The sequence below is a fragment of the Haliotis cracherodii genome, unplaced genomic scaffold, assembly GCF_022045235.1.
Source record: "Haliotis cracherodii isolate W230 unplaced genomic scaffold, xgHalCrac1.p SCAF_3, whole genome shotgun sequence".
NCBI lineage: Eukaryota > Metazoa > Mollusca > Gastropoda > Lepetellida > Haliotidae > Haliotis > Haliotis cracherodii.
In genome coordinates this window covers 30,258,526-30,280,323 of record NW_027266286.1, presented here as the reverse complement: position 1 = coordinate 30,280,323, position 21,798 = coordinate 30,258,526, and the positions used below count along the sequence as shown (strand labels likewise).

Genomic DNA, 21,798 nt, shown 5'->3' with positions numbered 1-21,798 from the left:
CACAGCAAGACTTACAGTCTTTGTAGTAAATAAATACTACATAAATACTGGTTATGAGCTAATGAGATATACATGTATATTGTGTCATAGAATTCTTTGATGAAGTTTTGAGATGGCTGTGCCTCAGATTTAGTTTGTAACTTGTGACCAGACTGGTGCATTGGTAGCTTTGCCAATTCAGAGGGATCTTGGGGCACTTGTAGTCTGTTGCTGAAGGATTTTGATCTTGGAAAACCCTCATTCTTTATTTTAACATAAGGGTAATTAGAAGAATTTTTTTAATGAAATTGCATTAAACGAACATTGATGAAGGTTGATCATCAGAGTAGAACTCTTATGTATGGATCAGCTGACATATTCTGTTTGTGGAATAGTTAAATAGTGCAGCCTAGGTACACTCCCAGCATTGACATTAACAACCAATCACACAACATGGTCAAACTGAATAATAGCTTAACATTTAGAAAAAAATAATGTAGGTATGCCAGTAATAGAATTTATTGTTACTGAAGTGGCATTTAACAAATTGTCCAGCACTTAATCCCCTGTACAAACAGCCATGTTGTGGTCTCTTGGCTTGCGGACCTCTGTTGTATATTATATATAAGGATTAGTCTAATCTGTGGCCTGTATATGTCCAAACATTCCCTGGCTGGCCACTACTGTGTCAGCTGATGAAAGGACTCGGTGGGACACGGGTAGCGCTGGCGGCAGTTGGATGGAGATAACCGACCTGGCTGGGGCTAGACCTGGGTTGTCCGTGTAGGTAAACACAGGCCAGCTGGAAGTTCCACAGTGCAATTACAATGGATTGGTTTCACCTGTCACCTTCACCTTGGCAATGAAAGGTTTTAGTGTTCAGCAGTTTTGATGTCTGGCAAATCCTAGGTATTTCTATTACACTCTATTATTTAATTTTGGTTGTGATCAGTTTGTGAGCTTGGGATTATGAGGCTTTTGGCAATGTTCTGCCATATCACTGCATGGCACACCAGGAGGATTCACACATTGTATTCATCAAACCCAGACATTTGCTGTGGCAAGCGAACACTTTATCTATTAAGCTACCCCTGGTTGGTCTTGATCTAAAGGTTAAGTGTGGGTATTGTCATGAAGAATGATTATTCTGCTTCAGTTTGTCACCTCTGAGAAGGGGTGACTATTGTGATGTCTGTGATGATGACATGGAGAAAAGATTGAGTCAAATCTTTTGTCAGTTTGACAACCTGATCCCATTAGTCACCTAATGCATGGGTTAGTGAAGACCTATTCTAACCCACATCTTCACGGGGCCCTTTGTCAGTGCACAGTCACAGTAAAGGGGATGAATTGCATCTTCTAATAATGGGTAAAGTCATTCATCTTCTGCTAACATGTTGCTGAAATAAAAGCAATTAGTTCTTGGATGATATATGATGAACATTTAACATAATAATGTCATTGATGTGTGAAATACTTCCTTATAGTGTATGCAGTGTTGGAAATTAGTGGGCCCTTTGGTGTTTTAGATGTACTTAGATAATTTAACCAGGAACCCCATCTTATTTAATAGCGTTATGGTAATGACAACAACCCTTTGACTTACATTCTTAAGTTCAAAGCCTTTGTTGGATATATATATATATATGTGCGAAACCCCTTACTTTTCTCTCTGACCATTGGGGGCACTGGGGTGTACCCCATTTCTGGTGTCCTCTGCCGGGATATTGCTGGACTGTTTCTAAATTCACATACTCACTTACTCTGACAATAGTATAATCTGATAATTAAACATGACACTACTTGTTGTCTTATTACAACAAAGTCATTGTACACATTTACTATGCCATTGCAATTCTGGGTTAGAATTGGTCCCCAGCAACCAATGCTTGTCCTGCAGGGTGATGGTTCGCCAGGCTAGGTGACTGGGATCATTGTGTGTCATACCCTGATGGCATGGTGAGTTGCTCGCAATATCCACCACTGGATTGTCTGGCCCAGTTTTGATTACTTACAGGCTGCTGTAATGTAGCTGGAGTATTTCTGGGGGCGTTGTTAACAAGAGTCCACCATATTTACTGTTGCCACAATGGAGAAACACCAGACTAACAATGATTAGTATGCTTCAACAATTGCTGGAATTTTTATGCAGATAGCAGATTATGTTCCTTTTTATCTGACTCATATCCTCAACAATTTGTACATATCCTGTGTATGAGGAAAGGTATGACACGACAGGCAGTCGTTAATCGTGTCACTGTGGCGAGCTGTACACATGCTGCAATACTCGACTGGCAAGGCTTTTAATTTGATTGGAAGAGATGCATGATTTTCTGAGGTAAAATTCTTAATCATAGCCATTTGATAGATTCTAGGTTTTCTGATGACATTGATTGGCAGTCAAGTTCGAGTTTGAAATACTTGATATGTTACAGTTGAAAGTTTGTTGACACAGGTGATCTATTATGTATGGATGCTTGACTTCAGAGGTGCATTGCCTTGCTCATGGTTTCAGAATCTCTTGTGGAGAAATGTTTTGTATCTTATGTGTTAAGATTTGAATAGGTTGGTTGACAGTGCATGTGGAGTACAGAATGTTTTGTATTTGCTGATGTTAATATGCAAACACACACAAATGGTCATTGTGCCACTGTCCAAAGCAACTGCAAGTGATTAGAATGCAGTATGCACTACTTGCATGAATGTCATCTGCGACCTGACTCCCACTCAGACATTAGCCTTGGTTTCATAAGTCACAACAAAAACATATCACATCACTTTGACCTTCAACTGATTGTCATGTGTATTCTACAAGCTGTTCTCTGAAGCTTCCTTCAAAGAGTCACTGTTTCGTGAGAATTATAGTTGCCAGTTTTCTTATGTCTATACGATTTGTCTCTGGACTTGACAGTTGTTGAAACTAGCTGAGTGGTTTTATCTTGGTTTGTCGACATGTCTACCTTGGTGTGTGTGTGTGTGTGTTTGCAGAGAGGACAGCAACACACCCAGAGTCGGTCGATGTGCTTGTGTCTCTCGCCGTCTCCATAGCTCCTGCTGGAAGAACCAGTTGACTAAACCTGACATGAATCCACATGTTGTGTTTTTTGTACCGTACAGGTTTAGTTTTTGTCTGAAACTAATTTAAGTTTTTTTACTTGAAAAGAATAAGTTTTCGAGTACTGCATGCTTGTACTAGAGAAGACTGAACATGGAAAGGTGTGGCCATAGGAATGAAATAGTTCTTAATTTATGACCACTTAAATAGTAGGGCTGGGACGGGAAACTCGGGTACCCGGGTTGGGTGGGTACTGAGTAGGACCCGGATACCCACAGGACTACCCGGACCCGTGGTTACTCGCGTGATGTATTGTTTTATGACAAAAATTATCTAGAACTCTATGGTTACACTACAAGTCACTAATGTTTGCATTTCTTTCTGACTATGCACCCATTCCTTCTGATTTTTCATATGGTTTAATAAAGATATAACTTAATTCAACTTCAGTGCATGAATGACCAGATTGTTTAATACATGTACATGTATCTTAATACGTTTTGCCAGGGCTATGCTAAAAAATTTTCCATTCGGACATTTTGAGACATTTCCTGAGACCTACAGTGGGTACCCGGGGTAGGGTCGGGTAATAGGCGGGTGGGTACCCGGGTAGTAAATTTGGACTCGTCCCAGCCCCATTAAATAGACTAGCAGGTTGATTAGGGGTGTCACTCCCGGATGTGTTGAGTTGGGGGTGGGTCTGGCAGTCTGGAGGTTAAGTTGTTCACGTGTCACTCTGAAGGCCAGGTGCGATGCCCAATATGGGTACAATGGGTGAGGCTAATTTCTGCTGTCCCATGTCACAATATTGCTTGGATATTGCTAGAGTGGAGTAAATCGCTGATCACTGATTGAGTTTTTCATTATTGGTTTGTCTTGTCCTGTGTGAAAGAATAGACATCAGCTATTTCCCACACTGGACACACACCACACTACATCCCAACTTCTGTGGATAGATATCAGCTTTTTGCAGATGTCAGATATAGAGAAAGTTCTTTCTGTACCATTTTCCATTGAGCTATCGATAACATATGAAGCATCTCCGTTGAATATGGAAGTTTGCGTTTACTACCAGGGAAAAAGACAACATCAGATCAGAAATGTCCTTACACTGTTATTTATGAATTTGTTTATTTCCAGGAGTTCTGTGACGCGTATGAGTGGAGATCAAAAGCAGAACGTTCTACACAAAACCTCCGAGCAAGAACGCGTAGCGCTTGAGACCAACAAGATCATTAAGCGTGGCAGTGACAAGGTTGATAGTTCCGGAAGTGAAGAAGAGGGCAGCACAGAAACAGGTTAGAGTTACCTCCCATTTGTCATGGCTAACATTAAGTCATTGGGTGATACAATTTTTTTGCATGTTATTAGGGGCGGTGGGGTAGCTGAGTGGTTAAAGACCCGGGTTTGATTCTCCACATAGGTACAATGTGTGAAGCCAATTTCTGGTGTCCCCGGCCGTGATATTGCTGGAATATTGCTAAAAATGATGTAAAACCAAGCTCGCTCACTCACTTTAGCGTAATAATGACTGTGGTTAGGGTAACCTCCCATATATCAATATCACTAATTGAATCACTATCACTGAGTGATGCAATGGTTGAAGAGCAATAAAAGATTATTAGCAGTCCTTTATTTGAAGGTTGAATTGTTAATTTTGAAACACATTGATGATGTGAAGATAATCAGTTGTACACAGTATTATACAATTCCTTTGTAGAACGACAGAATGAGATCAACAAGCAGACCTCGCAGACAGACAAGGTAGGTTACCTCCCCTGGGGATTCACATTGCATGTTTCACAATTCTCTTTTCCCATTTCAGTCAATCATAAACAATTTGTATGGGACTCTGTACTGCATGCTTTGGGATGAGGAAAGTGAGATTACAAACAACTTCATAATTGCTAGGTGTATTTTCAAAGAACATACATGCGTTTTCCATGCACCACAACATTTTCAGTTGATTGTCTACAATGTTATATTGCATGAAGAGCTTTTGAAATTTACGAATGTCTCCATTCTAATTTGTCAAAATTTGAATCAAAATGTTGCTTTTCATAATTCTAAAGTATTTGTTATGATTTTGTCAGTGCTCTCATATCATGGATTTTGAAGTACCATATTCGACGTAATAATCGCCCCGCTCTAATAAGTACCCACGGTGATATTTGCTAATATATTGGTTAGTGAATAATCCCAATTAGCGCCCCTTCCGATTGATCAATGTACACAAGACTTATTTATTCCTGTATAATACGCACTCGAGTGTTATATGTACCCTTAAATATGAGCAATTAAATTCTGGAAAAATATATCTGTAGTATATAAACATTTCAGGCTGTCAGCATAAACCACGAAAGTAATCTTTCAACTCTATTTATTTCACCACAATAATAATTAATATTCTAATAAGAGCCCCCCATTTCTAATTTTGAAAGTGCCCTGGGCGCTTATTACGTCGAATATGGTATTAAGAATCCAGCAATAAAGATGTTGATAATTATTTGAAAGTACAGGATCTTGTAAATGAGAACTACAACAGGGTGAATTGAGCACTGTTTACTTTCACAAACAAGGCACTGTACAATCAACATAGTGTAGGCCACACAGTCCACTCTCACAATTGCTTAAATAAGCAGCAGGCTACATGCTTTAAAGTTGCACTTATGCCACAAATGTCACAACACATTTGCTGTGCGCTGTAGGTTGAATTTCGGTTTTGAAAGGGAGACAAGTAGCTTTTTCAAAGGAATCGTGCATTTAATCTATGAGCCACTTAGTCAATGCATGCTAGCAAACACTGTGAAAATAAGACACGGATATATTTTATCAATGCTTCTAACAGTGCTTTTTTACACTAAGAATATTGTTGATGCGAAAAACAAACACAGACCTCTATAAAAGCAGTGTACAAGTGAATAAACATGGATGTAAATTTAGAGCTAGAATTACCTCAAGGGGACTTAAGATTGTTTTGAACAGAATACTTCAAACTGATTACTTGGCCATATGTAAGATAAAATTTTAATTTTCAGTTTGTTTTCCAAAATGGTGTAATGAAAAAGAAACTATTCAAATGGAATAATAATTATGAGAACGTTTCAAAATGTGTATATCTCCAGCAAAATGTAGGTTTAACAAATACAGAAACGTTTTGTGGACAAATTGTCCTGAGTATGAAAGGTGAAGTATCTAGGACTGTGATGTTGAAGCACTGGTAGTGACTATGCATGGAAGACATCACTATGTGTACCAGTAGTAGTTCCATAGCAGTGATTGCCTTTATCTGCATGCAGCCTCAAGAGCGAGACCATACTCCGACACGTACGGAGGTCGATAAGATGCCAATAATAGATGAGGTCTCCGAAACAGAAAAAATCCAGGAAAAGGAAAATATACCAGAAAAGGATATTAGTCCGGACAGAGAAAATATCCCTGAAATTGTGGAAACAGAAAAATCTTCTGAAACAGAAAACACTTCACAATCGGAAAATACTCCTGAAACGGAAATTACTCTGGAAACAGAAATTACTCCAGAAACAGAAAATACTCGGGAAACTGACAATACTTTGGAAACAGAAAATACTCCGGAAACGGACAATACTTTGGAAACAGAAAATACTCCCGAAACGGACAATACTTTGGAAACAGAAAATACTCCCGAAACGGACAATACTTTGGAAACAGAATATTCTTCGCAATCGGAAATGGAAACTATCACGGAAAGTGAAATAATCCTCCCTGCAACGGATGAAACCGTATCCGTTAGCAATGGAGAGTCTGTTGAGAATAGCATAGAAGAAGTAAGTCAGCGACTGTTTATTTCAACGCTTGCGTATATTTTAGTGAAATCATTAACAATTCATTATAAAATCATTTTGATTGAGTGACATCATCTAATTCTGTTGAGAGTGATGAGTGTGCTGTCTACTCATCTGATACTGACAAATTAACTCTGAATATTCAAGTACCCTCGTCAGCAAATATTGACAAAAGTTTGAAAGGCCAACCGACTTGCGACACTTATTAACACAATTCTCCCTGCTTTACATGTGGTCATTAGGGGAGGGGTTTCTAAATCAACTTGACATTGTAACTCCCCAGAATACTGATTACTTTATATAGGGTGTGGCCATCAGCAGGGGAAAGTCAAGCTGCACTTCAAATGATTTCACTTCGTTTGTTAGATTGAGGACCAGTATTCTTGGGCTTATTTCTTGGGAAAATTTAACAACATTTTCTTTTGTCATTTGATTTGGCAAAAATAGGAGCAGTGCACTTTATCGGGCACATGTTTACATTTTAATTGATGCTGCACCTTCATTCATAAAACAAGGCTTATGATAGTAAGGTGTACAAGATTGTAAAGGTAAATAAATTATTATTTTAAAACACTAGTACAGTCCCAAATTTTCTTTTGATTTAGTCATCTTTTGGCCATTATTCTTTTATTTCTTGGATATCACAAGTCATAGGAGGAAACCAAAAAAATAAAGAAAAAAATGTTGACATCAGACACTCATTAGGGGCGGGGGTGGTGTTGGTAATAAGACAAAATTATGAATTTGCCATCTGTAGTACCATTGTCTGCTGGAAGCTGTATGTTTTTTGTGGATATTTCTTGGAAGACAAATGGAGTTATTTCAGCAAAATCCATGTATGAAGGACAAAGGACGTAACTTGAGATATATTATGCAAGGAATTTCCCAATGATTCGTCAACTGAACAGTTTGGCTATATATAAATGTCAAATTTAGCATCATAGGTTTAATGGATTATTTTTGTTTTTAACACTGAGTAATCGCAATAATACTTTGCATGTATGAGATGTTGGTGGAAAATAAAAAAGTGTATAATTTGATTATTATATTTTTCCAATTTCGAAGAAAGTGTGGTCGGCGGATCTCTGTGATCCAACAAATAAAACAATAATGGCCTTATCATATGACTATAGTTGGAGAGTGAATGGAGCTTGGAGTTTTTGGCACCGGATTGTAAAGAGTATGGAGGCTAATTAAGCGAGATCTATGAGTGAAATGCAGGCAACTGTGCCCGTTAAACTGCACCTGTGGCAAAATATCATACAGATGAGAAAACAAAAGAGGACATCGCGGAATAAGGAATCAGTGAAGCAAGTGTCATTACTGTATGATTTGTATATGTCAAAATTATGGAGCACTTAGAGCAAGAGTACAGGTTGCTGAAGCTGATGAACTAGTGCGTTAATGGAAGACTGATGGTAAGCTGAGACCTGCATTCATTTGGAGGATGGAATAAGTTGAAAAAGACCTCCCCCATGGACCTCGCCGAGCTCGTTCATGCTTGTGACTGCTTTACTCAATCTGAAACTTGATGCTCCTGCACTGTGCTTAAACACCTGGATTGTATCCACACCTTGCAACTATTAACTGATTATTACATAGCTACATAAAGGATTATACTGGTTCAAAATACTTATATTAATATACAACTCATAGAAGCATCATTTGAAAAAAGTAGATTGTTTGATCTAGAGCAGATATTAATTTTAAATAACTTTGTGAGTATTAACGGAGAAATTTATATATTGAATTATACTAACTGCTTGTGACGTTTCAATTTCTTTATTGCATGGATCTGTGTCTCTTGGTGAAATTAAGCTTAGGGTTATCTTAAAATATCTGGAGCTATAGGTATAGTAAAAACACAATATTACTTGTATACCGGTCAGTGAGTAATCTTGTATAATATGCTTTTAACAAATACATGTATAACCAGCTCTATCTGGTGTTGAGGAGCAGTACTATACACGGAAATAATGACACCTTGTACGTGACATATATATCTAACCAATGCATGATTATAATCACATTCACTGCAATATATGTGCACTTGAAATATTTTATTTTTTGCCCGACATTAGTTTCACATAAATACCTTTCATAGTTTCATGATATATATTCTATATGCATGTGTATTGTGTGTACCTGTTAGCAACTTAAGCATGCCCATTTTCTGAATTCTACAACTGCGTCCATTCATTGAGCTTATGTCCCCTTTACATTGCTTTTCTCAAGGAAACACCCAATTCCGTTAAAGACAGCAATAAGTCTCTAAAGGATTCCTCTAACTCCACAATTAAGGATACCTCCATAGTTCCTCCCCCCAAAGAACTTATTTCAAGGTCAATCAGTGCACCGTCCAGTCTTCCAACTGATGAAGAGGTAAGATGGTGGCTGCATGAGTATCTCCCCTTAGAATTTCCCAGTTATCTCCCTTTGACCATCTAACACTCTCCTTCCATCAGACGTCTAACATGGATGCACCAAGGTTGATCTTTGACTTTTTGAATGGGTATTTCACTTTTTCAGGTTTTGAATGCATTATTGTTTTTATGTTGTGATTTTATCATATTATCAGACTTTGGCATTTTGAATAATAACTTCCAAGTTAGTTTCACAAAAGACAAGTTCTATGTTGATGTTTATTTTCCATTAAGTCGCATGGAAATATGATTAAATCTGCATGCAAAAATGGATTTGCTGACATTTAACAGATTTTAATTCAAGTCTGGTAATAATATATGGTTTTGTTTATCTTTTTCATGTACAGCAAGAAATAGATTGTTTCACGGCTGAGAATGTTTGCTTTGATAAAATCTGGTTCTTGCTGTTCATGACCGTATGTCTCTTACCATGAACCTTCTTTTCACTAACATAGTTCTGTCACAAATGTACATCTACCAATAAACAACTGTAAACAACTGGCACAGTCAGGGTGGTGGGACATGTCAATATATAAATGGTATTGCTGGAAGTACATGCAAACTGTACCATTAAATATATATATATATATATATATATATATACACATAATTATTATGCTTTAGTTTTGTCAAACTTGTAATAAATACAAAAATATACATATATGCATGATTATTCACAATTTCGTATGGCATTTTAAATCTAACAGGCTTATAAATTCATATAATCAATAACTGGCTTTGAAGTATAGTTTTATGGAGGCATTTCGTCATATAAAATCCCACAGTAGTGATTAGATGACATCATCATTTGTACCCATGGGTATAGCTTGTGATCTCTGATCTGACTGATTGTGTGTCATTACACCCCAATGGACCCGTGAAGATCCAGGTTAGAATAAGTCTCCAGCAACCCATGCTTACCGTAAGTGGAGACATTGCTTGTTTGAGGAGGCGACAATACTTCTTGGAATAGTCGACAATGCTTGTTGGAAGAGGCGACTAACAAGATCGGGTTGTCAGGCTCACTGGCTTGGTTGATGCATGCCATTGATCCTAATTGCATAGATCAATGCTCATGATGTCAATCACTGGATTGTCTGGTCCAGACTTGATTGTTTCCAGACAGCTGTCATATAACTGGAACATTATACAGGAAGCTGTCGTATTGTTGCCACTGATTGAATGATGTCATAAAACTTGCAGGCAAGCAAATTTGTTTTTTTGAAAGATCTGATGGAAATTTGCTTGATTTTAGCCCCTGTGAGTTTTGTTGTTGCTTTCAATTAACAATGACGTTAAAGTCCATACAACCTTTACTGACAAATTCTAAAACCACTTAAAGAAACAATATTGAGAGGAAGCCAAATATATTGGGAAAAATGATCAAAGTGATAAGTACAAATTTGTGACACAACTAATGTGTGGCGAAAAGGGGAGAATTCTGACTGCTTGAAGCCTAATTGCATGGTTTGTTTTCCTTGCGTGAAGGGCTTGAAAATTTCGACCAATCACAAGTCCCGAGACAATGACTACTCTGCTTGGAGAGCAGGCCTTCGGAAGACCGGCAGTACTAGCATGGTGCATGAAAGAATGAGCAAGGAAAATGAAGATGATAGGTCGTTACCTAGATCTGCATCTAGTCCAAGACTAGCTTTTGATCCGAGGATAGAGGACGTGAGTCAGGCTGCTGGCCAATCAAAATTCTTTGTTACAGTTCTTGTTTGTGTTTGTCTTCCTGATTGGTAGAATTATTAAGTTGTTCTTGCACCATGTCTTGTGAGTTGTGCTACCCCAACTGTTAGACATGTAATAAATTGGGTTGATACTAAAGTTTTACAGATATGGCATGGAATGGGAAATATTTCTACACATTAACATTTGACGCAAAATGTCTGTTTGTTTTAATAAAAAAAGATTTTGATTATTATCTTTGACCTTTGAAACACTTTTGAAAAGTTTATGAAAAACAAGAAGAAATTCTGCTAATACATTTTGAAAGCCGAAATTAATGAACATGCTTCTTAGCTCATTACAGATTTATTCTGCCTTTTAACCTGTTAATCTTGAGGGAGAATAAGCCTAACTATAATCATACATTTATCCAAATATTGCTTGGGGCAGTTGGTAACTTATGAAACATTGACTTATTTTGTAATTCACTGCAGTCTGAAAACTGTCTGAGCTTTGCTTGCACAAGTCTTCTGGAACATCTATTGTACCTGTGTTGTCATTGTTTCATTTTGAATCAGTTAATATCTTCTCTGCTTTGTTGTAGCTTTTATATTTTAGTTCCTATGGCAATTATATTATAAATCTTTGGGGCATGGGTAACAATGGAGCACCTCAAGCACATATTTACTTCTTGTTCACATAACATTTGCAATAACTTTGATTATTTGAAAACCATTTTATCAGCTGGATTACTTTTTAGCTTAATTCTTTTTTCACAACTTAAATTATTGGCTGCTTTTTCAGGATCGTAATGGTACACGAAGATCTTCACAAGGCACTACAGGCGTGTCATCACCAGACAAGGGAGACGCTAAAGTAACTGATAGGTATGTCTGTCTGAAGACAGGTGGCAACACAGAGTTGTCTCCCCTGCTGATTGAGACACTTTGGATCTTTTCAAATAGGTGCTGTTTTCATTCAGCTACAGAACATACTATCAGTATACAGTCACTTAATGGTCTCATGGAATGTCTTTTCATTGCATTCATCTTTTTGACAACTAGAAAAGTAAGCAGGCATCATGGTTTGTAGCCATTGGTAGACAGGGAATAAAAACGAAACCTGCATGTCCCTGTGCAAGTCAGCAGTTGCGTGTGCTCTTACTGTCACCTCCGTAGAGGTTCGACCCCTGAAGATCTGGGAAGAGAATAGGCCTTCAGCAACCCATGCTTGTCATAGGAAGCGACTAATGGGATTGGGTGGCCAGGCTCACTGATTTGGTTGACCTGCTATAAATGGACAATGATTAGCTGAAATATTGCTGACCTGTGAGAAACACAGTTCACATGCTGATCACATGATCATCTTAATTAAGAATGCTTCTTTGATATTCTCCAAATGCTTCTACGGATTAACTTGACAGTATGTTATTATTTGTCTAAAGATAATGTTTGAAGCCATTGTGTTCTTTACTGTTGTGAGATTCCCTGAAATAATGTTATCATCTTTATTGAGGGTCAAAGTTTATATATCTCATACCTTTCATCACTATAAGTGAACATCTTTGAGGCACCCTGAATATGTAATGTTGCACCGACTTGGGTGAAGGGGATGATGACAGTGTAACAGGATCACAACCACTACCCAGTCTCATAATTAGTAGATCTTTGTTCCATACAATACCTCTCTGTGTGATGATTTGCCAAGCTCTCCACAGTCAGTCGGGTCAGGTGGATTGAGCCAATTACATGTCAGATTTCTAAAACTATTCACCTGCATTTCTTTGTCCCTTGTTCATAATTTTTGATATTAACAAACGAGACCAACACAGAAGACAAATATTCTTTTGATAATAAACCCTTTGTGTCATGCTGCTCTGAAACAACAGGATGGGTGAAATATCCATTATAACATGACATTGCTGCCTTTATTCATTTCCATTTGTAAATGTACATTTATGTTCAGTTTTGAGAAAGAAATCAGACATCCTGCTATGAATGTTTCAATCGCATGGACCAATTTTGAGAAGCCTCAACACTGATTGGCTGATTAGAAAGTTCACCTGACCCGACCTGACCTGCTATGGAGGGTGTGTCTGATCTTTACACAGTGAATTATGGAAGTCGGTAGTGAGACCTGGTTTTAATGAGATTGACTCAGTTTCTGCCCTGTGGTCCCACCTACTAGGGACTACTCCCAACTCAAGCAAAATATGGCTATGCCTGTTTGGACTGTACACCTGGTCTTTAGCCTGTATTACATAGCTGGCATGGTGTTATAAGTAGACGTAACACTGTAGCATTCATACCTCTACTCATGTGGGCATGTGTTTCATTCTACCAACTGTTGCACTATATAACATTGCTGTACTGCTCAACTTGATGTACAATATCTGTTGCTCGTGGCTTTTGTCATCCCTTTGGTAGGCCATCTCATGTCCCTTCTTTCTAGTCCTGTATTGTTTCATAGATGTCTTTTGATGCTCCAGGAGAGTTATCTGCATGTTGTACATCAGTTAGATATCGATGCAAAGATTGTGATCTGAAGATTTGAATTTAAGAGAATGTTTCTTATCCATTTATAAGTTGCATGATTAACAAATCGGGGTGAAGTATCGATGAACAATCATTTATTTGTAGCATTGTGTCTTAAACTGGACACATGACAAATGTTATTTGATAGACTATTGTTTTGACTTTGGTGACATCACAAAGACCATGTGCAGTGTTTTAGATCAAGCATGACAAGGGGTCCTTGTCATAACCATTATGTTATAGGTTCAAATTTTAGATTCATATACTATAGGATTTTTAAAAAAACTTGGACCCAAGATCAGCCTAATTTGTGAGCACTGTTATACATGCATTTAATTAACTCCAGGGGCATGGGTGGCCCAGTAGTGTTTAAGTCACGTCAGGTGTGCAGAGTTGTGTCCCTTAGCTACCAGGATCAGCTGGATGTGAGTTTGAATGTCTCATTGGCTCCTTACAACCATGGCAGGGTTAGAACTTAACACTAGCCCGGGGCTAGTACAAAGAGCTGCTGGCTAGTACAAATTTCCCAATTTGCCATGGATTTAACATTACAAGAGCATTTTATCTTTACTCGGGCGAGTAGAGGTTTTGAGTTGATTTCTAACCCTGCATGGTCTGCATTTATGTGAGGCATCTACAACATGTGTGACCTTGGGCTCTCTTCCCTCTTTAGGCACACTCGGGTACAACTGAAATATTATTAAAGGGAAGTGAAAAACACTCACTGACATATTGCCCAGTAGACCCTCCTTGTAGGAAGACATGATTCTGGGTTAGAGTAGGTCTTGAGCAAGCAATGCTAGTCGTAAGAGGCAACCAAATAGATCAGTTGGTCAGGCCCTGTGACTTGGTTCATTGTGTGTCATCGTACCCCAAAGGTGTGGATCGTTGCTGACAATGTCAATTACTGGATTGTCTGGTCCTAATTTGAAATTAGTAGAGAGCCATCATATAGCTGGAATACTGCCGAGTGCAGAGTTAAACAACAACCAAACAACCATCATGTAACCAGTACATCATTGTGTCATCTTCATCCTGTGCTTGCCCTGTCCACTACAGCCTCCATCATCCAGGGCAATATTTCTCCTTTCTGTGATACATACCCTGGACCCACTCACCACCATAGCTTCCTGTTAAGTCTTGTAGCATAATCGTCACACCGAAGACCCGGGTTCAATTCCCAACATTCTGGTGTCCCCCTCTGTGATATTGCAGGAACATTGCTAAAACCATATTCACTTAACTCTTAGAATATAAGCACCTACCTTGCCCTGTTTTATACTCGGGAAAAAGTCAATTCCGGTGTAAAGTTCATTTGAATATGTCAAGAACTTGTTTGAACAAAGCTTCAATTTTGAAGGTTGATTTATGGCAAACTCACATTCAGAAGAGGCATTTTGTTTGATTTGGATTTCAATATGTGAACAGGGGAAATTCTGTACAAAGTTAGTGATAAGAGAGATGAAGATATGGTGGCATATGGGTCAAGGGAATATGTCATAATGTAACAGAGATATAATTGGGTTTTATTGAGTCAACATTACCTCATGGGTTCAGGAACAAGTCCATTATAACCTAGTAGTAGTTGTATGCTGACATTTCACTCACATGGTCCAACTGAAGACATTCAAGGTCAGCAGTCTTTATGGAGATAACTGGATGGAGGCTGAGTCTCCAGGTATCAAACATTAAAACATGGCCTTGATCTTGTGGATCTCAAGCTAATCATCTCAAGTTATAAGTGAAAATGACCCTTTTTTTTACAAAGCAAACTTTGTGCTCCAAGGAGACCATTGTTTTTAGACTTGTCATCGTAGCTAGCAGTGAGTGGAATATCAATACTTTCATGGGTGAACTATCTGGTATCAAAATATTGGATCAGGTTAGCTGAGTTTACCACAATTATCCTTAGAGTGTAGTTAGCTCTCAGAGAGCCACACACACAAAATCACAACTGTTCTTGAAACATGACCAGTGATAAGACTTACAAAGACTTTCCTGGACTTGTTTTGAAGATGTCATCTTGTGAAAACAACTATTCTTTTGGTGTCTGCATCATCTAAAGTAACTTTGGACAAAGATGGAAAAAGGGACATAATTCTACAACCTATAATCATATTATTTCATTGATTTTAATGAATTAATCATTTTGAAGTAAGACTACTTTGATCCGAAGTCGGCATTTGTTGAAATGTTACGTATGCTGTAGATCTGTTATTTAGCAAGGATGTTATGATGATTTGTACTTGGTGTCTGCGGTTCTGATATTGTGTGTGTGACTTGATACTGATACCGCAGGTTAATACACTTGCTGATGCACATGTAGCAATGAGGAGAGTAGAAGTAGGACTAGTTTTGAATCAGCATGCCAATCTTAGGGAAACATTCATTTTCTTTCATACACGTTGCATGTTTCTTCTTGTCCTGGTAACGAATTTTCAATACCCAGCGCACAATCTCTACTTTAATTGCTTTTAAATACGTACTGTTCATCTCATGTTTTAGGATGTTGCAGAAGATTAGCAAATACTCGGCATTTCCCACTCTGAAATTTCTTCCTTGTCACAGATGTGTCCTTGCAATATGTGTTGTCTGAAGGATTATTTGTAATCTAGGTTGGCATGTCGATCTATTTGTATTTATTTACATACAAATATGCAATCTCCAGAAAATGATCAAAATGTGTTTTTGACATTTGCTGTGTTGTTTTTGTCAAATTTCCAACATTGTTTCACGTTTGAATATGATTACACGTTTGGGTGTTTTCTGGAGATAGCAACAATATACAAGTACCTACAACAATGAACAAGTCAGTAGCTCAAGTCTTATCCAAATTGACCCTGATATATACAGGAAGTTAGACGACCCATAGTTTCAGTTGCATCCCTGAAATACATCACCTACCCGATGATGTACAGCTGTTTGGTTTTGCTTCCTCAATCAATATGAAAATAGGGCTGTATTGGTCAATAATATGATGTAAGTGGTATCATTATTGATGCTATTTTGAATGTTGCCAATGCATTCAAGTTACTTGGCATTTGGCTCAAAAACATTTTTATATGCATTTATCATTTACCTAAAATCCAAAATTAATTTCTGAACTCAAGAATCAGTGATGATCATAAAAGCTAACCATATTGTGAAACTTTATTTATTTGTCAGAGTTTAACAACCTGATCATGATAACGAATGCATGAATAACATTTATGTTGAAGCTACTGACAAGCATGTTCTGTCAATTGTAGATATACGTGTATTAGGGATGTCACGACACAACTATCTCCCGATACGATACGTATCACAATACTTTGTCCACAATACAATACTTAATGTGATACTCAATTCGCAGCATGAATTCTTTTGCATGAATTTTTACATTCTATAGGGCATAAACAGTATCAATAAGCCTTGAAATAGCAAAAGTGCCCAAACAAAATGCACATTAATACGCACGTGTGTTATTGTATTTCGGCAAGCGTCATGCTGTTTTAATTTGTGAATTGATATGGGATTAAAATATGAATCGATATAGAACTTAAATATGAATTGATGTGGGCGTGAGTGTATCGCGTGAGAACATTATCAATGTATTGGTGAGTCGTGACATCCCAAGAATGTATGGAACTGCCTGTTTGTGATGTACATTGCATTGCTTCTTGTTTTGTCGTTGTGGCGACCGTCGACCCATGCATGATGCATGCCATACTCTGCTTGTTCGTTCCAGGCATAGTCATACGGGGGGCAGTATGGACCAGAGTAGGTCCCCCTACCGCAGTCTTTCTTCCTATAACTCCTCTGGCCTCACGTACCATTCTCAGTACGAGCCGTATTATCGCAGGATGAACGATCGTACGAGTCGCAAGGATGGCCAAGATTATCAGGATAGAATTATTTCCAGAACACCGTCCATTTTGTCCACGGTCACTACAACAACTGGACCCGTTTCCACGACAACGGTTAGCACGACGTCTGTGTCATCAGCAACTACAACCGTCACTTCACCGACGACCCCCACTAGTACCAATTCAGTATTCAGAAGGTTTGTGTCCTTATCCTCAGTTTCAAAGCAAAGATTGTTAGACAATCTTCAACAAAACTGGTATCCATCATTAATGAGTTCTCCCAATTATTTACTTTACAAGTCACTTCTACAATTTGAAGCTTGTTTGTGTTGAGGGGGCACGGGTGGCCCAGTCGTCTAAGGCGCCGCAATTCTCTGTGCAGAGTTGCGTCCCTTGGGCACGCCAGAAACCTATGATTGTGGGTTCGAATCCCGGTTCGCCCCGATTAGGTTTCTAGGTTTGTCAGCCCCATACCCGTGCTCGTGGGTTTCACAGAAGTGGTAAACATCTGAGACCTGCATCACTTCGGGCTTTCCTCCCACATCAAGCTGACACGCCACGAAATAACTGGAATACTGTTAAAAGTGGCGTTAAACCCAACTCACTCACTCAATGTTTGTGTTGATATTGCTCCATATTTAAGAATATGTTTGGCAAAGTTTAGAAGTGGCTAGTTTAAACTTTTAACTGAAATTGGCAGATTTAAAAAACGTGCAATATCATATAAGACTGTGTCCTTACATAACAGTGATTGAATTAATGATGTGAAGCCTTCATCTCTGTAAGAAGTATATACTGGGCAACTACATAAGTACTCTTCAGCATTCAACACTCAACAAAATTAATCAACTCAGAAACATTTGATATTGATTGCAATTTAATTATGTGTCTATGCAATTTAAAAAAAAAAGGAATGGTGATATTTTGTTCATAGTATGGGAGTATATATACTGTAATAATGCTCTTGCAAGTTATACTGTGGCCCTGTATATTATTTAGAGAGCCACTAGGTCCATGCCACGCATCCTCCCCTTTCTAAGTGTTCTGCTGTTTCATGCCATCAGTGTGTATACTGACCACCCCTTATGGTGTTAATCAGGTTGTATGAACCTCGTAGATTGATGAAGAAAACAGGAAAGAGATTAGCTGCTATCTACATTATGTGCAAGTGTACAGACTAACTCGTGTTTCTCTGTTCAGGTCTTACGAACCTCCCAAACGTGATGAAGAAACAGAAACTCAAAGGAAAGCCCGGGCCAAGCGAGCCAGAGAAACAAGACGATCAACGCAGGTATATTCCTTCTTCACAACTTCAAACATCTTCACTGTCTTAAAATATTTATTTTCACACAATGTGATAAATGACACTATAGAATCTTGATGTCATGATCATTAAGCTTTACATTTCAATCGATTTATTAATTCTTTGTGTGCAGTTTATGGTAGGAGTTTGTAAAACATTTGTCATCGTTTTAAGTAAGAACGAGGGCTGTTATATCAGTTCATGTGTTATGATTAACACATTTTGTAGGTACCAGTATTGTATATGGGACACTTGACACATCATTAACTCTTTCATATACTTGTCAGGGTGTATCTTTGGAAGACATTGAAAAGGCTGAGGAGACGCTTCGAAACTCCTCAACCGACAAAGACCGAGAAAAACTTCGCTTATCACAAAAGGATGTGACGGACAGTGCCTCTACCGAGAGTAGAGATGTGCCTAGAGACTCGGGCAGAGACTCAAATAGAACTAGTTCTAGTTTGCCTTCCAAAGACACTTCTTCCGAGGATACTTCTTATCGACGGAGAAACTTGGAAGATCGTCATGAAGTAAGTCGTCACAAGACCTGCTGCATGTAATTCCTGGATGTACCACAGTCGGAGTGTTCATGAGGCTGCTCTGTCAGCTCCGAGCCTACATAGTTGCAGTTTCTCAACCCACATTGCAGCTATCTAGAGTGTGAAATCCACACTGGAAACCCACATTGCAATTAGCTCCAGCTAGAAACCCAGTTATCAAACTAAGATCACAATTACCTTGTGCTGAAGTTGTAGTCTTCAAATCCAGATTGCAAGTTTCTGTAGCAAGGAATGCATTTCCCCCAACCAGATTACTACCATCTAGCCGGCTACCCAGCTACCCAGTCTTGTGCTGTCTGAAACAGTCTGTAGCTAGATATCCAATCATCGGTCCTAGATTTCAAATATCCTTTGCTTGGAAGTCTATTATTGAAGTCAGTTCACAACATTTTTTTAGCTAAAGTTAGTTATTTACACCAGATTGCAGCAATCTGTATGTAATTTTCTTCAGTTCAAATAACAAAGTTTAGATTGCAACAACTGTAGACAAAACTGCAGTATCTGGATGTATGTGTGTTGATGTGTGCGTGGATATTGCAGTATCTGAGTGTGAGAACCAAAAGAAGTACTTGCATATATATGTAAATTTTATTGCCATTTCGGTGATGATACACAACTCGATAACACGTGACATATGTCACTGGGAGTGAGTAAGCATGTTCATTTATTTGTTTGACAGTTTTCTGCCAATGGTAACATGGCCTTAGGTGGAGAGAGTGTGTTTATCATGTTCAGTTATGTGTTTGGCAGTGCTGGTACAGTCCTTGGTAACATGGCCTTAGGTGGAGAGAGTGTGTTTATCATGTTCAGTTATGTGTTTGGCAGTGCTGGTACAGTCCTTGGTAACATGGCCTTAGTTGGAGAGAGTGTGTTTATCATGTTCAGTTATGTGTTTGGCAGTGCTGGTACAGTCCTTGGTAACATGGCCTTGGGTGGAGAGAGTGAGAGAGAGAGAGAGAGAGTGTGTTTATGATGTTTGTTTGTGTGTATTGGGCATTGCTTGCTCTGTCAATGGTAAGATGGCTTTGGATGGAGAGTGGTAAGTTTATCATGTCCACTGAAATGGTGACGTTGACTCAGATGGAGAGAGTGTACAGTAATGTGTTTGGCAGTGCTTGCACTGTCAATGGTAACATGGCCTTGGCTGTTTCAGGATGATACTAGGAGCAGTTTTCGAAGGTCTCGAGATCAACCCCGAGATTTATCAAGTTCCAGTAGTCAATATTCTTCAGATAACTCTACATGTAAGTAGACAAACAAAACCCATACTTAAGTCTGTGCCAGTTAGTCAGACTGGATCCCTGCTATGTAAGTGAGTGGATGTTGTTTCATGGCAGTAAGCCATGGGACAGCTCATCTTGACAGTCTGCAAATATCAGGCCATGGCCAGGCAAACCAGTAGTTGAAGCATTAGTGTGCATCCATGCTTTCAGAGTATGATGAACCGCATATTGTAACCACCGATCCTCAATCAGGTCATGTCTTTGTCTTACCACATGCTTGGGTGCTTGGGACTTACCCTGCCTGAAGGCCAGTGACCTGACAGTGGTCTACAAAGGAGACGTGTCTCTGTGGTCTGGTGGACAGTGTCTGACTGATAGGGGAAGGTCAGTGTTCTACAAAGGAGACTGTCTCTGTGGTCGGGTGGACAGTGTGTCTGACTGATAGGGGAAGGTCAGTGTTCTACAAAGGAGACTGTCTCTGTGGTCGGGTGGACAGAGTGTCTGACTGATAGGGGAAGGTCAGTGTTCTACAAAGGAGACTGTCTCTGTGGTCGGGTGGACAGTGTGTCTGACTGATAGGGGAAGGTCAGTGTTCTACAAAGGAGACTGTCTCTGTGGTCGGGTGGACAGTGTGTCTGACTGATAGGGGAAGGTCAGTGGTCTACAAAGGAGACTGTCTCTGTGGTCGGGTGGACAGAGTGTCTGACTGATAGGGGAAGGTCAGTGTTCTACAAAGGAGACTGTCTCTGTGGTCCGGTGGACAGTGTGTCTGACTGATAGGGGAAGGTCAGTGTTCTACAAAGGAGACTGTCTCTGTGGTCGGGTGGACAGAGTGTCTGACTGATAGGGGAAGGTCAGTGTTCTACAAAGGAGACTGTCTCTGTGGTCGGGTGGACAGTGTGTCTGACTGATAGGGGAAGGTCAGTGGTCTACAAAGGAGACTGTCTCTGTGGTCCGGTGGACAGAGTGTCTGACTGATAGGGGAAGGTCAGTGGTCTACAAAGGAGACTGTCTCTGTGGTCGGGTGGACAGAGTGTCTGACTGATAGGGGAAGGTCAGTGGTCTACAAAGGAGACTGTGTCTGTGGTCTGGTGGACAGAGTGTCTGACTGATAGGGGAAGGTCAGTGGTTTCATCCCTTGCCTTGTTATGCCAAAAGATGTTGAAAAATGGTACTTGTTACCCTACCTGGAGCTTGGCATCTTTTTGGGTTTGTTTGTTCTTTAATGCTGCACTCAGCAATATTCCAGCAATATGACGGCAGTCTATAAAAGATCAAGTCTGGACCAGACAGTCCAGTGATTGACATCATGAGCATTAATTGATGCAATTGGGATACGATGAAATGCATCAACCAAGTCAGCGAGCCTCACCACCCGATC

At 39.2% G+C, this 21,798-nt stretch overlaps 1 protein-coding gene across 14 annotated transcripts in view; it reads left to right on the top strand.

The window, feature by feature from the left end:
• The window catches only part of LOC139473962 (protein phosphatase 1 regulatory subunit 12A-like), a 125,879-nt gene that overhangs the window by 59,611 nt on the left and 44,470 nt on the right, over positions 1-21,798 (top strand). For 9 of the 14 annotated variants that reach the window (XM_071256828.1, XM_071256817.1, XM_071256818.1 and 6 more), the window contains exons 8-17: positions 4,175-4,332; positions 4,755-4,798; positions 6,334-6,840; positions 9,094-9,240; positions 10,770-10,955; positions 11,757-11,839; positions 17,214-17,528; positions 18,532-18,622; positions 18,922-19,164; positions 20,348-20,438. In XM_071256828.1, coding sequence (XP_071112929.1) covers positions 4,175-4,332; positions 4,755-4,798; positions 6,334-6,840; positions 9,094-9,240; positions 10,770-10,955; positions 11,757-11,839; positions 17,214-17,528; positions 18,532-18,622; positions 18,922-19,164; positions 20,348-20,438 — 1,865 coding nt within the window. The remainder of the gene's footprint in view (positions 1-4,174; positions 4,333-4,754; positions 4,799-6,333; positions 6,841-9,093; positions 9,241-10,769; positions 10,956-11,756; positions 11,840-17,213; positions 17,529-18,531; positions 18,623-18,921; positions 19,165-20,347; positions 20,439-21,798) is intronic. The other 5 variants (XM_071256824.1, XM_071256826.1, XM_071256823.1 and 2 more) reach the window with 5 other exon arrangements.